This window comes from Plectropomus leopardus, chromosome 16, assembly GCF_026936395.1.
Source record: "Plectropomus leopardus strain MGB_pleo_1.0 chromosome 16, ASM2693639v1, whole genome shotgun sequence".
In the NCBI taxonomy this organism is placed as follows: Eukaryota; Metazoa; Chordata; class Actinopteri; order Perciformes; family Serranidae; genus Plectropomus; species Plectropomus leopardus.
The window spans coordinates 13,590,025-13,607,895 of NC_142191.1; the positions used below are offsets into that span (position 1 = coordinate 13,590,025).

A 17,871-nucleotide genomic window follows, 5' to 3' on the forward strand; every position below is an offset into this window, starting at 1 on the left:
ATGACACCCCAAAACTAAAAATGATTGAAGAAAAAAATCCTCAAAATTATTCAAAAAAATAAAATAAAACTTAAATTAAAAAGAAGAAAAAATAATTTTCTGTGAATCAACAGATTCACTGTTGCAGCTGTACTGTATAAACGGTTTTGTAATGTAATTTAACAAAAAAAAAACATATTTTATAAACTCTTCTCATGATTTTTATGCAAAAATATCTAAATTTGTAAAGTAACTAAAGCTGTCAGATAAATGTTGTGAAATACAATGTACAATATTTGCCTCTGAAGTGTAATGGAGTCAAAGTATAAAGTGGAATGAAAAGGTGTAAAATAATATCAAGACAGAGTGGTCTGAAATGATGGAGTAGAGGCTGAAGGGATGTTTTGTTAGAGCAAAAACATTCCTCATAACTTCTCTAATTATAGATGTCAATAAACATAAAACCAACTGTTTACTGCCTAAATCCATATAAAAATACTGTATCAGTCTTATCAAGTACTTGATTTTTGTCTTACTCATTGAGCTCTGTCCGCTGAGTGAACTACGCAGACTTTCCACTGAGCCTCCTGCCTTCAGCTTGGGCTTCTCTAGAGAGTCGGTGTCGGGCTGAGGGGACTGAGGGGAGCCAGGAGCTCCATCTGGACTGGACTAAAAGACAGAGACAGACAAAGAGAGACACAGATTAGTAGTGAAAGGACATAGGGGAGAAGATACAGAGGAAATGATACGGAGGGAACAGAGTAAACAAAGAAAAGGTGAAGATCATGGGTGGAGAGTGTGGGAAAGAAGTAACAGGGTTGACAGTACTTTTTTCACGGGAAAAAACAGGCATATAAATATAAAACTGAGTTTTTACCACAAATGTGATTGTGATTGCATGCCTTACTGCCTGCCCGCCACACATATACAGCCAGCCCCTGTATAAGATCCCCTTATTTAAATGTACATAAAGATGTGTGTGTGTGTGCTTGCACAGGCTAGGACTACTCGTCCTTCCCTCCTCAGGTCTTTAATAGTCGGGCTTGATATCCTGGACATCAGCGACTACTTTTTTGTTTCTCATTATTTCTGCTTATTTTATGTATCAGAACTTGAACTACCTTTACTAATGTTCTCTATGTGACTATTTTATTTACCAATTTGTACTGTACATTTCGACTGCTTCATAATTCCACTGGTCACTTGCTGCCCATCAAAGAGGTGTGTGGGATGAGACAGGAGTGGACTGAAAAAGGTTTATGGGTTGATAACTCTTTGTAAATAAAAAAATTAATGAATAAAAATTGTAAAATAAAAAATGAAATATAAATGTTGTGATTTTTAAAGGTGCTGTATGTAACAAGAGAGAAAGATAGTTGACTATTGAGTCTCATTTCCAGGTTGTCTAAAACCAACGGTTTTGGTTGACAGTCAGATTAAACCACGAAACCAAAGCGTTCGTATTTGACGACCTCGGCCAAGCTCACCTGAAAATGCTCAGCTGAAACTAGCGCCATTTTCCAATTAAGCCAAAAGACCTTCCACTAATTCAGTCTAACCTCATCTAATCAAGGCGCAAGGAACATAAGAAGTCCAGACGAATGGATGGATGGATTTTTTTCAGCTGCTAACCAGAAAACTAGATTAATAACTATATACATTACATTTGTTATATTTAACATGTTACATTTTTTTAAAAAGGTATATTTCTATTTTTTTAGCTCTCTTAAGATTTTCCTAATTGTTTTTGTTTTTATGTCCCTTTTTTTGTATATTTCCAGGTAACTTTTTGTAACTTTTAACTAATTTCTAGCTATTTTTTGGGCCACTTCTTATGTTGCTCAAGTTTCAAAGGATTAAGCAATAACATACATCAACAGGCTACATTAATATCACCTGTACTGTGTTATATGTAGTTCATTTATCCACTAGGTGGCATTGTGGTCCATAAAATTGCCATGCTTGAGCCATTGTCAATTTCTTCCCCAACCAATGGCTCCATGACTCATGCCAGGATATGTGGGTCACCGTGTCGAGACCACCGTGATGGACAGATGTTCAGCTGTGCCTTAATGACACATTCTGCAGGGCAACATCAAACTGCAGGGCCGGACAGGCCACTGCCAGAGCCAGAGCCACTGGATGCCCAGAAAAATTAGGCCAGTGCAGATGAGACAGCCATTATACTCCCTCACACTTCAAGTCTCCATTTCCTAAGAGCTCGCCTCGGGGAGACTTGCATCACTCCATGAGCTCAGCATGAAGCACACACTCCACCCTACACACTGCGCCCAGGGAGAGATCCAAATGTGAGTGTGTTTTAGCGCTCTGTGTTTATTCTGTAACTAACACAAATACTCCCACCCACTCACAGCCTGTGGACAGAATATGTGGCTTACACTGCAAAACATCCTCTAAATGTTTGCAGAACATTGGTAGCTTTTCTTTACAGCTGCGCTTGGCTCAATGTTTTCAGGATTAAACGCATAATGTGTGGATTTGTTAATGCTTTAGTTGCCCCATTTTAAATACAGTTAAGGTTCAGCTATGGTTACGTACCTCATGTGCCCTAAAAACATGGAACACCTACAGATTTTTTATGCCATCTGAAGTTCTTACAAATAAAGTGTTCAAAAATTGCATCCATGTGTGCGTTTGTGTGTGTTATGTCTAACCTGCTCAGACAAGGAGCTGCTGTACTTCTTTGACATGCGTTTCCTCATCGTCTCCTTGACCGATTTGACCTTCTTGCCGAGTGAGATCCGAGACGTGGTGGGGGATTTGACCACTTCTCTGTAAATAGCCTCTTGTTCTTTATTCTGCCATCAGAAGACAGAAAAGGGAGAACGGAAAAGGGTGGGCAGGGAGAAAGGAGATGACAGAGAGAAGAGCGAGAAGGGGATGAATCAGTGGACAGGAGGAAGACAAAGGGCAGGGAGATAACAAAAACAAAAGCAGAATGGGTGATTTAGCGTGACAGGAGACTTCAGCTTGTCCTCCTCGCGGCCTCCTCTAATTCACAAGCTGCCAGCACTTACGTTGGCCTCCGAGCCAGTGTTGACCACATGGAGCGAGCGATTGGACAGGTCAAAGCCTCCGAAGCTGCACGTTCTCTGCGGGGGAAGCCAAAACACAATCAAATGAGTCACATTCAGAAGGTCACGCTACAGGATCTCCCCCATCCACACCCACTGAGGGTCAACTCACGATGATTCATGCTTGACACAACACAGGCAGCACTTTGATTAATGTACATGGGTATATGGTTTGCATGTATGTGGGGGCATGATGTCATATGGGACCTGTGGACAGCCAACAGACATGATGTAACACAAACTGTTATACGAGCTCCTCTTTAAAATTGCGAGTTACTGCACGGTCCGAGGCTAATGAGCTGTTATACTGACCGTGGCGAGCACGCAGTCGGCTCCAACAACTTGCTCATATTTACTTTAAAGCTTAAATCCCTGGAGAAAATATTGGAGAAAATGAAATCTTTCTTGATGTGGCCGAGTTAAAATATGAAACTGTAGTTTTACAAGTTAACGTATAGTCATTGCATTTCAGCTTGATGCAAAACGTCTTGTGGTTAATTATGAGAAATGCAAAACGGGGCTTAGTATGCAAACATGCACAACATATAGGGTGCTTAGCGCTGACAAAATGTTATTCTCATCAGAAACATTTTTTGGGGAGTAAATTGTTTCTGCGGAGAGGACAGGGTGATATGGAGATTTTTTTTGACTTCATATAGATAAGGGGTAGACACAAAGGGGAACTGTGACATGAGAGGAAAAGAGATCCAGGATCCTATTATCACTAAGCTGGCTTTAACTTTTTGAATCCTCCCTAAGTGCTGCAGGAGGTCACACACAAACATGTAGACACAGACACGCACACAGGCATCTGCCAAAAACAGTCTTGGTTTATGGAAGCAAATAAGGGACATTGGTATTTGAATTTTAACTGCAAATTAATACTTAAAATTAAAAGTATAACACCACTAAATTTATGGTGTTAATATATATTTCACGTTGAAAACTATGTACCTGTATGTATTTGTTCTGAATTCACCTCTTTGAAATTAAAATACAAAAATCCTCGATTTGAAATTTCAAAAGCTGAATTTGGGTGTTTGTTTTTTTCAATGTTCACAAATTCAGATGCAAAAATTCAAGTTTCAGAATATCAAATGATGCCAGGTTAGCTCAGATTTAAGTAAAAATTAATTTGCGAACAAAGAATTGTCCTGGGTGAAATGTTTCTGCATTTAAGTTTTAACCTGAGTCTTAAGTTGATTTTACTGCTTGCTTTTTAATTTTGAAACCTACATTTTTGGATTTGGCTTCATAAACATTTTTGGAAATTGCAAATTAAAAAATTTCACACATCAAGTTTCAAAAGAAGAAAAAAATCATTTTAATTTTTAAAAAGAAGATTCTCATTGCTCACAATTGATCAAATTCAAATTTAAAAAAAAATCAAATGGCAACATCCAGGCTATCCTTTTTTTGAAATTCTGAATTTTGAATTTTTAAATCTGAAGTTGGGAACATTGATAAAAATATATTCAAATTCAGATTTTCTAATTGCAAATCAAGAAATTTCACACTTAAATTTCACAGAGGTGCATTCAAAAATAATTAATTCAGATACATGATTTTCAAAGTAATACTATCCAATGCAATGCACTCAGTGGTGTTTAAATTTTAATATCAAGTATTCAGTGGCTGGTAAAATTCAAATACTTGTCTCCTTTTTTTGTCTTCCATATCGTTTCAAGTGAGGCACCTGATAGTATTTATCCTTTGCTTCAGAAGTCATTACTTCTAAATTGCTCGACTAAACTCCCACAAACCCCGGACGAAGATCCTCCATGTGAGAAGGCATTGCATTTTCAGAAAAGAGTTTTTTTATATATTAGATGTCCACAGCTGCAGTCCACATCACAACTTCCCAGGAAAAAAAGCACAGTTTGGAGAACAAACATGTTTGAAGCGACGTCCAAAAAAAAGAACTCTGAATGTAATGGCGATGTTCGATGGAATGGACATGCACCCAGAAAAAATGTCTCTCAAAGATAATTATAGGAAAGAAAAACAACTAAAGAGAAAAAAAATCACATCTGCAACCATAGAGGCACGGGCCAAAAAAGAACACGAAAAGCAACAACAGAAAAAAGTGGAGTTTTTTGGAGAGTTTTTGGATGAGAACGACCTCCGGTGATTTCACTAGAACACGATAGGATTCAGGTACCCTCAAAGCTGCAGGATAGCTCCACTATATCACCACCTAGAGTATGTGTCGCTACTTCTGCTGATACGCACGGGCTGATGCATGTGCTGAACAAGTCACTTACTAGTGAGATGCAACCAGACTGTTTTCATGCTGGTTGTTAGAAAATTATACACTTGGATTTTACATTCTCTACTATATAAATTAGTAGTTAAGCCTTTTTTTTCTGTTGTTTCTGCATATTTGTTGCTATATTCAGTCTTAAAATTAATTTGGAAATTGATACGCGTAGAGACCACTCAGTCACTTTAAGGTCCAGTGTGTAGGATTAAGGAGAGTTTATTGGAAGAAATGGAATATGATATAATTAGTATGTTTTTTTTTAATGTGTAATCACCTGAAAATATGAGTTTACATGTTTTCGAAAATTAGCCATTTATATCTACAAAGGGAGCGGGTCATCGTCCAAGGAGAATGGAAAAACTAAACATTAGCTCTAGATAGGGCCATTCTCATTTGGCGTAGGCCAACGCAGTTAGCTGCCCCTCTGTGACGAGCAGCATTGGAAAAATACTGATTTTCTAACGTGAAAGCGAGCCATCTCCGACATGCAAAATAGCTCTGGAGAAACATTGATTTGTACCAGCTGAATTACCGAATGTGAACAATAAACAGAGAAGGAATTACAATCAGGAAAAGTTTCAGCATTTTGCAATCTGCAATCCTCACCGCTAGACACCACTAAATCCCCCTAAATCTCACACACTGTTCCTTTAATTTTGACTTAATAAGGCCATTCACTGAATACGCCTGTGAGGCTACACAGTGCAGTTCTACAGATGAGCAGCTCCAGGCTTGTACAACATCTCTTTTGCCCCCGAGGATCAGAGTGACTGTGCCAGTGTTCTTCAGGGATCTGACATTTATAAAAAGGCACTTATAAAACCTCCGCTGTAACTTAACCTCCCAAGTGGGCCACTGCACATTCCATAATCATTTCATATTCAGCTGAAGTAAAAAAGGTTTAAAGCCAAAGGCATACACCAAAAGGTCAGAGAAGGAGACATTTCTCTCAGGGCAGTTAAGTCTGTGATAGATACACCAGCCCCTGGCCTTTCTCTATACATGAGCACAGCTACAATGCTTTGATGCGGATGTCTCACACGGACCATATCAAATGAATAAGTTGACGTCATTTAACCTGACGTGTGTGTGTGTGTGTGTGTGTGTGTATGTTTGCTGTACCTTCCACTATAACCTCTGAGCTATTCTGCAACTTTGAAGCACCGAGTCCCGCTCACACGAGGCGGTCGATTTCAACCTCATGGTCTGAACTCACAGACTTCTGCTGGATGCGCAAGAGCACACGCTTGGTGCAGCGGTCCACACTGGCCGCCCACTTCCTGTCCGCCTCGCGGTCCTCCTCCAATAGACAGCGGCGCTCAGCGCGGCTGAGGGTAACCGGGCGGACCAGCTGGGCCCAGTTGAGGTGACCGTACAGGCTCCGCTCTACCACATAGGTGATGTTCAGCTCACTGACTGCCGTTCGACCACGCAGCCTGCGAGAGGGGAACACCCAGCCACCTCCCCCACTTCCAAAACCTTTTGATTTGGCTACATCACAGCGGGCAGGGGAGGAGGGGGTGACAGACAGAGGGGAGATAGGGGTCTTGGCGTTGCGCGAGCGTTGGTACAGTAGGTGCTTGGTGGAGTAAGCGTAGTTGGGGTCAGGTTTCCGGTGCGTCCAGCTGCCGTGGTGCCGGTTGGCAGGGTGGTGTTTGGGGCTGCCCTGTGGAGCGTCTTCCAGGGAGATCAGGAGGCGGGACTGGGTGTGGGGTTTGGGGCGGGGTTTGGTGAGGCCATAGTAGGCGTAGAGAGCCTCGTTGTTACTTACCCCATGGGAGATGGAGCTCAGCGCCTTCCGCATCTCGCCGTCGGTCGTGGAGCGTGACAGCTTTCCGTCGTCGTCCAATCCACAGCCATCCAGCTCTGAGAAGGAGGAGCCACTACCTCCTGCGCCGGAGCCTCCCAGGCCCCCAGAACCAACCGGGGTTCTCCTGGGGGGTCGGATGAGGCCGTGAGTACTGGAAGATTTACTGAAGGTTTTCACCAGCTTGTGTCCGGACCAGGTGTCCAGGCTGCTGGAGGAAGGGGAGTTAGTCAGGCTGTCTGTGTCGCCATCCAGAGAGAGTTGATCCTGGGTGAGGGAGGGCAGAGAGATCTCCTGGGGCAAAGGGGGCTTCTTTAAGACCCCTGTGTACAGAGCTGTGTTGTCCTCACAGGTGGGAGGTGACTCCAGATTCAGGAAATCTAAAGAAGACAGAAAACCTTATATAGTTTGTCACTCAGGAGGATTTAGAAATCAGATTCCGAGTAGTCTCATGACCCATCTGTGGTTTCCCAAACCACAGCTAGCCTGCAAAAATTTCAAAACACATTCTTAAAGTCTGAGTATTAGGCAAAACCCATGACAGATGAAAATGTAATACACTGGCATAAAAAATAAATCCTGATTTTTAACACACACACATTGTAAGTCATTAATTTCCAATATCCCTCAGTTGAAAACAACAATATTTACCAAGACTGAACTTTAATCTCATTTTAGTGAAGACAAACAGCTCAATTTAGTGCCCAAAACAGATTTTCGTGGCCTTGAACATAACATACATCACATGGACATTCTTTAGCTGATATAACAAATATTGACAGATTTAAACAGACAATTGGGGGTCACAAACCTTCAGAGCCATGTTTTTTGCCCTCCTCCACCTTAATGAGTTTTTTCCTGACCCGGCGTGTGGAGTTAACCAGCTTGTGAAGCCGTTTGAACTTCACAGAGTCCTCTGATTGCTCATCGTCTGACTGCTCACGAGACTGGTGGGAAAGAGACAGAGGGAGGGATGATATGATAAAAGGGACAGACAGTCAAACACTTCTCAATTAGATAACTTTTTAAAAACTGATAAAAGTAGGAGATTTATCTCCAGCTTAAAGGAATAGTTCCACTTTTTTAAAACTGGGGTTGTGTGAGGTACGTATCTATAGTCAGTGTTTTAGCTCCAGTAGATGGCAGTCAGCTCGCCCCCCATTTGGAGAAACAGGCTGTAGTACGAACATGGCAGCTAAGCAATGTACTGTCATCAATGGGGTTAGCAACAAAACATATTTTAGCCACTCAAAAAAGTTTTAAGTGTACGCTACACTACAAATATTTTTGCCGCTTTACCTCGCCGTCAGACATCCCTTTCCTTTGGCACTAAATTTGCTCAACTGTAAAACTTTGGTATTCCTACGCATCTCTGTTTTGACCCAATAAGTACACCTCTGCAAATGTTCCTCTGTGTGCTCTGGTTCTTAAAAATATCCCCAAATCCACAGTGAACAGCATTTTATCAATGCTGCCATAATCATGGATGGATTATGAGACAACAGGCCCCTGGGCACAAATATGCAGGGCACCACCACCTCTCCTTCATAGAAGCAGGACACACAACTCTGTAGTCATTAGGCATCATTTTGTCATTTTTTCTTCTGTCATTTTTTTGATCTCCTTGTGTTTTTTTGATGTCTTTTTGTAGAAGTTCTGGTTTCTTTTAGGTATTTTTGTATATTGTTGGGTCATTTTGTGTCACTTTGTAGCCATTTCGTGTGTCCTTGTGGTTGTTTTGTTACTTTTTGTAGTTATTTACAAAATATTGTCAATATACACACTTACACTTAAAATGATTTTTTTAAGGTGGCTAAAATATGTTTCACTGCTGCCCCTCATCCACAGAAGTACATTACAGAGCTTCTGTGTCAGCACTCCTGCTTGCTTCTCCAAACTGGGGGGGCTACAGACCACCATGTACTGTAGGCGATATACTGACTATGAATATGCACCTCATACAACCTCACTCAAACAAATCTGAACTAGCCCTTTAACATTCCACTAATGCAAATATAACATAAATGCATGGTTTTGTATTGACCTGCTTTAATATAAAAGTAGTATGGCAATAAAACACAAACATATTGTGAGATTTTCAAGATGCCAACAGATGGGAGCATTGTTTAGGATGGAGTCAAAGTTAGTGAGGTGAGAAATGGAGGGTTGGAGGGATGGTGATGGCAAACCGCATTGTTTGAAGTTCATATTGACAGTAAACAAAAAAAAAAAATACACTGAAATAATGAACCGGATGAACCAGTAATTGGTGCAAAAATATGTACAACTGAATGAAACATTGAAACAGTAAAACTATAAATGCTCTATTTAGTGCTATGTTGCCTCTCCATTGCATTTAAACTCTCAACACAGCGTAGTGGAGTGGAAAAGAGACTGAGTAATGAAGTCACAAATAGTTTCATCACCCACAGACATCCAGACCCAACTCCCAACCAGAGCACACACAAACACACTCCCCAAGCTGCATGTGTGTGAGCATAGTCTCCATGTGATGATGATGATGATGAGCCCAGCTTATGCCTAAAGATTGTCTGGCAGGAACTAGCATCATTATCATAGAGCTCAAACAACTTTAATTTCTGTCTATTTGCTGCTGGTTTCCACAGCAACACCCCTTCTCTTGTCACAAGCTGCCAGCTCTACGGTTGAGGTTGACTGCATCGCTTGCAAAGGGACACACATGCACGCTCATGTACACAAGGCCTGCAGGGCTCAGCTCTTATAAAATGCACTCTTCTCCTGCAGCTCAAAAACTAACAAGGAAGAAACCACTTTCTCACTGTTGTTGACCACAGGCCTGGCTCAGAGGCTGCTGACATACAGTGGGGAGATGTTAATAAGTGTGGTTTGGTTGGTTGGAGCGAACAGATATGACGTTGTCCACAATTCTTTGATGGCACCGAACCACCTTCGCAACATTGTGATATTTTGATTCCTGCAGGCGAGGGGGGTGTTGTTAAACCTCATGAACCATCACCATGGTAGAAAAGGAAATAACACGTTAATCGACATAGCATTGTGCAAGTTCATTCTATCAAACTTGCCTCCACTTTGCCACTGTTAGAGGTGCACGATCATCTTTTAGGTCATCTGTCCTATCAGCTCAGCAGACCAGAACTAGGGTATTATAGCCAATCATTTGGCCTCTGAAAAAGCTGCAGAAATAGGCTTTGAAAAACCATAACTCTACTGTGTCTCAGCCTAGCTCTCCTGGACAATCCCTCAACTGAACCACACAATTCTGGCCACAGTCTGTGACTCCTTCAACTTTCCATTTGCTCTGGACGATGCTCGAGTGTATTAGCTTCAGAGAATGTCACGTAATAACAAGTGTCAGAGAGGACTGATGAAAGAGGAGGTAAGAAGGTTGTGAGATCACAAAGTTTGGGTTGGAGTCCACTCCTGCATCTTGGTCCCGCTTAATAACTATTACTGAGTATGAGGACACTTTGGCCCAATCTCAGTACACTCCTTGCCCCTACAACTTTACCCTTAATCCTTGATTTCAAGTGTTCATGTCTAGGGGTAGGGTGTTCCAACTCTTGCTGGGGAGGTTTAGGGCGAAGTGTTTAGGCTGTATGGCCCTCCAAACACAGGTTTTTCAGAGGCACACTTCAGACCCATAGATGTAAAAAGAGTACTAGATACAGTGTTAAGGGTTCATTCCTATTAGAGTTTCTCAGTAGCGCATGAAGCATGACATAATGGATCAAATCCCAAAAGTGAAACAAATCATTTTGCGGTGGCTGTGATGCTCAAAAAAATCAGATCAGATCTGTAAAAGAGAGGAGCAGCTGCTGCGAAGGAATACAAACTTTTAGACCCCAGTGTGCACAGTTAAGTTTCTCTTTCAATGCGCCTGATGCAATGAATAACCAATTGGTATATATATTTCAACAGTGCTCCGAATGAACAGTCCAACTTTGGAAAAAAAAAAAGATCTATTTGTGGCAGCACATGTTTTAATCATGGTGGGCTGCCTCAAATAAATGAATGCATGGGAAACCCTGGATTCTGCCTATGTTATATGTGCCGATAACTGTGTGCAGGACAACTGTCCTGGCAATTTCATAGTTAACCCACATGAGTTGTTCATCTTGTGAAGACTCAGAAAAGGACAAGTAGATAGTAAAGAGGCGACAATGATATATAAGTCCTACCCCAGTGCTGAGGAACACTATACATGCAAATGGCCACATAAAAAAGGGGAAAAGAGACACTCACAGAAAGAGAGCCAGACATAGGCGGCCATGAATCAAGCAGGTCTGAAAAGGCGCCATCAAAAACAAGGTCAAAGCAACAATTCCACAGCCACAATTGCCATCTCACTTCACAGATTACTTTGAGGATCTTTCCCATAACTTTGGAGATGCAGTTAAACTTAGAAAACTTATAAAACATCCTCATGATGCACCAAAATCTGTACGTCATCCTGCACCACAAAAACAGGACAATCATAAAAAAACCTAAACAATCAGTTACGAGCGCCTGAAAAACTTACCACCTCATACAAAACAGCAGGTTTTCTGTGTTAACATCCAGCAGGTTAGCAAGAGTGGGTGCCACAAATCCATAGCGCGTGAACCACATTCTCATGCATGCAAGATCCAAAATAATATCTTCTCCCATGTGTGCACATGCTGGCAAATACAGATGCAGCCCGTAAGTGAATTCAGCTCCGAGGAATGAGGGACTGTTTGGAAGTGCCGTGCTGCACAGCTAGCAGAGAAAAGGCGTGTTGTGCATGGAGAACAATCCCAGCGTTTGAGCCCCTCTGACCCTGCCTTGGCCCCCACATCGCTAATGGCCAGCCCTGGAATGTGGGCTCCGATCGCCGGAGGAAGACAGACAGCATCAAAGAAAGGCACAGAGCAGCCAAAGATTGTATATTGCAAATGTGTAGGCTACAACCATGAACTGTGTATTAACATGTCTGTATATAGGCGGACACAGACACGCAAGACTTTTATTTGAATTTGGGGATGACCTAATTCCATTCATTAGAGGGAAGGAAGGGGCAGTACGTGACACCAATAGAGGTCCCAGCAGAGCAGCAATATTTCCTGAAGTGGCCAATTTTGGAACTTGGAGTGAAGGGGGCGACACACAACTCCCCCTGTTCAGGGCCTGGGGGTAAGTGCAAAGTCTTTATCGTCTCTATTTTTCTCTCTCTTCTTTCCTCTCTGCCTTCAGCTCTTGCATATGTTCCCAGCCTCCAGAGCCAAATTGTGTGTTCCTCTAAACAATACTCCTTCAGTAACTCTTGCATCCTCTCCCCTGTCTGTGAAACCCCCCAATCGATCAATTCTCTCCCCACAGGAAGTGAGCAGCTGGCAGCGGAGGGGTTAAATGAGGGCTGACAGGCTGATAAGATGATCAGCATCCAAAATTCACACACCCACATCAAACAGCCAGACGGAGCTTGTGCTAAAGATGTGTATGGCATAATTGACCTATTTTTCATACTGAAGGAAATCATCAATCATTACGCAGAAGAAGAATTAAATAAGGACTCTTGATGATAAAACTACTTTGCATGAGTCTTTATTCATGCTTTTACGGATTCAGTTACAGTAATAGACATGTAGATCTGATTTTCTTGAGTTTATGAATGCAAAGGATCAAATCACTTAAGATGAAGAGTCGCAGGGGCAGTTATGAATGTGTAAAAGTCAAGCATCTATCACTGCAGCATATTCATCTACTTAAAAGAAATAGCGATTATGGAAATGCGACTCTATGAAGGATCTTAAGATAAATCTGTGTGAACACTGCAGGATCAACCTGTCATTTACTTTAAAGGAATAGTTCATCACCCAGATGATGATGATGTTGATAATGAATAACTTATTTTGCTTACATATATCATGAAAAACAAAGATTACTGAATACACATTTTCTCAGTTAATAACTAAAAAAGGAATAGGCTGAGGCCCAAGGCTTATTTTTGCCTATCCTATATCAACCAAACGATAACCCAAAACAACAGCAAAATCAAATAAATAAAATAAATGAATTAATTAAAAAAATAAATATACTCTAAATTATGATCCTCAATTATTATACACTATAGTCAATCCTAATTTATTTTACACTATAATCATTTTATTTCACAATCTGTAATCAACAGATTACCATTTACTCATGCTGGGTTACTCCGAATTGCTCCCACAGTGAACAAAAAAATCCCCCAAAAAAGAGAAAATTCTTGATCAGCTGAAGTGTTTGACATGTTTAACAACCATTAAACTATGTCAAAACATGCGCTAATAATCTCTCACACAACTTGTGCAGAATAATTCTTATTTTAAGTCTCATTTATTGCTCAGTGCATCCCAAAAAGACAGGCCTTTCCAAAGGGGAACTAAACTAAGAGTGAAACTTAGTTATGCTCTCCTTAAAGTCAGACTCCATTGACAAAAAGAATAACTTTACCTCGCTTACTATGGGAGCTGCTGGTCCATCACTGCCTCGATCAGTTAGTTTATTTGTGTTATTGTGTGACTTTGCAAAATCAAATCGTTTAAAGCACCAAACTGAGAAAATAACATAAAGAAATTAAGTGTTGGAGGCAGTGGTAGACTAGCAGCTCCTGTGTTCAACAATGTAAAACTACAGTTTTTGTGAATAAGTCTGGTTTGAAGAGAACATAGACAGCTTTCAGTTGGAAAGGGCTGTCTCTTTGAGACGTACTGAGCATTTGACTGCAAAAATATGACTGATTAAACCGTACAAGTTGTGTGAGAATTTGCAAACAGATGTTTAGGTAGTTTTTCTGTTGTTAGACACGGACTCCTATGACTTTAATTCATCAAGAATTTTTCTCCATTTTGGGATTCTTCGCTCATCTGAGGCATGCAAGGAAAAAAAATCACTGTAACACGGCATGAATAACTGAAGTATTCCTTTAACAATAACAACATGAAATGCACACATAAAGTGGATAAGATTGTATGCAAGAGACTATTTTTCAGAAAATGTCAGTGCTGTTTAGTTGGGAATTAGTGGCACATTTCAAAATAGAAATAAACAAATATGTGCGGGGGATTATTTTCAGAGTACTTGGAATTTTTGTGTTTGGATAAAGTCATTTCCTGTTAAGAAAAGTGGGTCAGTGTGTGAGACTGCATGCTATTCCCATATGATGCGATACAGTACAGAACTAATAGAAAGCTGCCGTGACCACGGTGAATCTGCATCAAAGCTGACCTACATTGACAAAAGGAAAAAGCACATCAACAAATGCAAACACACGCACTACATAAATAACTGAAAGATCGTCACTGTTTTCAACAGAACATGATTGTCTGAGCTCCAGCTCCACAACACAAAGCATCCTCAGAGGTCTCGACTCACTCAAAAGGTGATCAGGGAGGTTTCGGAGGCCTTGTCTCCACAGATCACAGCTGACAAAATCACTGCTAACAAGAGTTTATGCCTCAAGGGGATTCGGGTAGATTTTGTGTGACTCTCCACTTGGCTTTCCGCAAGTTATAATTTCAACTGATTGATGGAAACAGACCAGACCTACATTTCCATACAACAATTTACTTGTCACTACAGCAGCCAGTTTTAACTTTGTCAAGAACATATTTCAAATGCACATGACAGGACCAACCTGATCATTAAAACATGGAAGGACACAAAACATACTGCATACATCTCACTGAGACTGCCAGAAAAACGAGGTAAGCGACGGGCCAAGATTCACAGAGGTAACAACCATACTATCAAGATGCACATGACATGGTGGAGAGGATGCATGTGCAAAGTTGGATTTTAAGTTTGGCCAGTGAGTGAAGAGCAGCGAGAGAAGGGGAGATAAAAGGGAGAAGAAGGCATGAAAAAAGTTAAGTGAAGGTGGTAAATGCAATGGCATTAAAGCTGTTCAAAATTCGAAACATTTTAAACACATTAAAGGGAAATCTAAACGCTGATTGTTCTTAAACTGTAAACGTCAAGCGAATAAAACAAGCTGAGTTCATTAACATCTGAATCAACACACACATCCAAGCACACAAATGTCAAAACAATGGCCGTCCTCCTTCACAACTTCCTTGGCTAAAAAACTTAAAGGTGAGAGTGGTCGAGGTGAGAGTGTTACGAGAGGTAGAACAGGACGGGTTTTGGGGTAAGGTGTTGGGGGAATGGGGTGTACTTACGTTGCAGTTTGAGGACTGGTTTAGATTGGCTGCAGATCCGTCAGCCCACTCTGCAGTGTCAGAACTGCTGGACTGTCTGCTGCGCTCATACTCCTTCAGCTACGTGGAGAAGAAAAGTTTAGAGAGGCAGAGGAACAGGGCCACTCTCACCCGGCATGCTACATCTCTCCATGTGCTAACAGACAATTGATAGGCATCAATCGTGTGCATTCACAGTGCATGTATACAGACAGACAGACAGACAGGACAGAAGGACTCAACCAGTGATGTAGTGGTAAATATAAAGTGTGTGCTGTGAACTGAGTTTGCAAACTACCACTAAAAGTCTATTGCGTTTTATGCTAAGCATTCTTTTATAATGTCTATATTTTCCTGTGAATACCCTTTATGTGTGGAATGATTTTACTGTCATATAGACTTGTGTCTGCCTTTTAAAAGGGAAAATTCACCCCAAAATCAAAACTACATATTTTTCCTGTTATCTGCCGCATTATTTATCAATCTCAATTGTTTTAGTGCGAGTTGCAGAGTGCTGGAGATATCAGCCGTAGAGATATCTGCCTTCTCTCCAATATAATGGCGCTAGATGGCACTCTGTTTGTGTTGCTCAAGGTGCCAAAAAACAAACATTTGAAAAACTCATCAGCAAAGAAATAATGACCTGGTTTCTAAAGATAATCCACAGACCTTGCTGTGTTTAATGTAGGAACTAATTTCTTTCTGCTAAACTGCACCTGCCAAACTTCTCACTGTGCAGAAGGAAGAGTGCATCTACTCATGGATGAGAGGCTCATGCTTGTGACAGCACAAGATAAAACATCAAAAGTGTCCTCCTCGGCTAAGGTGTAACTTTAGCTAGCTCAGTGGTGCTAAATGAACAAGCAGTAGATGCATGCTTCCTTCTGCCAAGTGATGCGGTTGGTGGGTGTAATTTGGTAAAAATAAAATAGTTCCCACATGAAACTGCGGATTATCTTGAGTAACCACGTCATGGTTTCTGGAAAGAGACATTGCTGTAAAGATTTTCAAGTATAGTTTTTTTTGTGTTTTGAGCACCTCAAGCCAGGTGCCATTTAGATCCATTATATTCAAGAGAAGGCAGAAAACGCTACGCCCGATATCTCCAACACTACATAGAGAAATAGCACTAAACATGAGGGTAAAAACATTTATTTTTGATTTTGGGGCAAACTGTCCCCTTGAGTAAAAAAGCTACATAGTCCACTACATCCCTGAACACACAGACTACATATCACTATTTTGACGATAACCAATATGATGATATTGATCAGTGATTCACAGAAGACACTATATAAAGACACAGAAGCACAACAAGGAGTAAAATCAACTGTCCACAGAAGGCTGATCATTGATTGGTTTAACTGAGTGTCAATCACTACAGTGAGGAGCTAGGATCAAGCTATTTGCCAAAAGAAAATCACAGTTCTGGGGGAAAAAGAATATAATTAACTTTTGCCTTGTGGAGAGCAATCCAGTGCTCAGATGCTGCTGGACGGTCATGCTACCCATGAGCAAGGCATTACAGAAGGTGATTGACAGGAAGGAAGGAGGAAAGATAAAGAGAGAAGAAGGAGGAAAATAAAAGAACAATCATCAGAAATTGATTCAAGAGGAAATGTAAAGACATTTTTAAGGAAAGCCGAGTAATTATCCACCATGTCCACCTAGAGAGAAAAACAATGCACCAGAGCACCCCCCCCAACAGATGGGGCTGTTGAGTTACTATGACCATCAACCTCCAATTATGATCTGAACGACACAACCACACGCACTCCAAGAGCTCATACCCTAAAATCCCCAGACTCCTGAACCTCTGCAAACACCAACAGTCTGGAGTTTGTGTGTGTGTGTCTGTGTGTGTGTGTATGTATGTATGTGTGTGTAAAGAGGACAATTCAGGGTTAAAATGCGGAGCCTCGTACAGGTTAGTAAGGGTGAGTCGTTTTAGTAAGCCAGAGCTATGGTGGGAATATGGAGCTGAATGGAGGGAAGGATGGAGACGAATCCGGGGGTCGGGGGCTTGGACCGTCAGACCTTAGGGGAAGGATCAAGTGAGGGTGGAGGGAGGTGCAATGATAGATGCGGCAGGAAGTCAGAGGAGCTTCCTACCCGAGCCAGAGCTTCTTCAACGGTGATCATCTTCTCTTTCACCATCATCATGAGCTGGATTCGCTCCTCATCACTCATGGTGATCTCACTGGCCACGTAGCCGATGTCTTCTCCTGGAGAGTGCAAAGGGAATAGAGGTCGAACATTGAGTAAAGTGTATTCAGTACAGCAAATCTATAACAAAATAAACAATACAGCCATACAAACCTTTGGAGGTCTGTCGCACGACTGGTTTGTGCTGAGACTTGCGGAAGTTCTGCCAAAAAGACTTGTTCTTCTTCTTATTGTCCCATTTACCTGAAGAAAGGTAAAGAGTTAGTCACAAAGGGCAGTGGCTCTCAAACATTTTATTTTTTTTTTATTAATATACCTCCTTTGAAATTCTTTCTTACCCTCTGACCAGCCCAAAACGTT

At 41.3% G+C, this 17,871-nt stretch overlaps 1 protein-coding gene across 5 annotated transcripts in view; it reads right to left on the reverse strand.

Annotated features, from left to right (window-relative positions):
• sash1a (SAM and SH3 domain containing 1a) overlaps positions 1-17,871 on the reverse strand; it is a 225,020-nt gene that overhangs the window by 20,647 nt on the left and 186,502 nt on the right. For 4 of the 5 annotated variants that reach the window (XM_042504112.2, XM_042504117.2, XM_042504115.2 and 1 more), the window contains exons 6-13: positions 17,665-17,754; positions 17,458-17,570; positions 15,328-15,426; positions 7,956-8,091; positions 7,109-7,524; positions 3,018-3,092; positions 2,655-2,798; positions 516-648 (exon numbers count right to left, since the gene is read on the reverse strand). In XM_042504112.2, coding sequence (XP_042360046.2) covers positions 516-648; positions 2,655-2,798; positions 3,018-3,092; positions 7,109-7,524; positions 7,956-8,091; positions 15,328-15,426; positions 17,458-17,570; positions 17,665-17,754 — 1,206 coding nt within the window. The remainder of the gene's footprint in view (positions 1-515; positions 649-2,654; positions 2,799-3,017; positions 3,093-7,108; positions 7,525-7,955; positions 8,092-15,327; positions 15,427-17,457; positions 17,571-17,664; positions 17,755-17,871) is intronic. The other variant, XM_042504114.2, reaches the window with a different exon arrangement.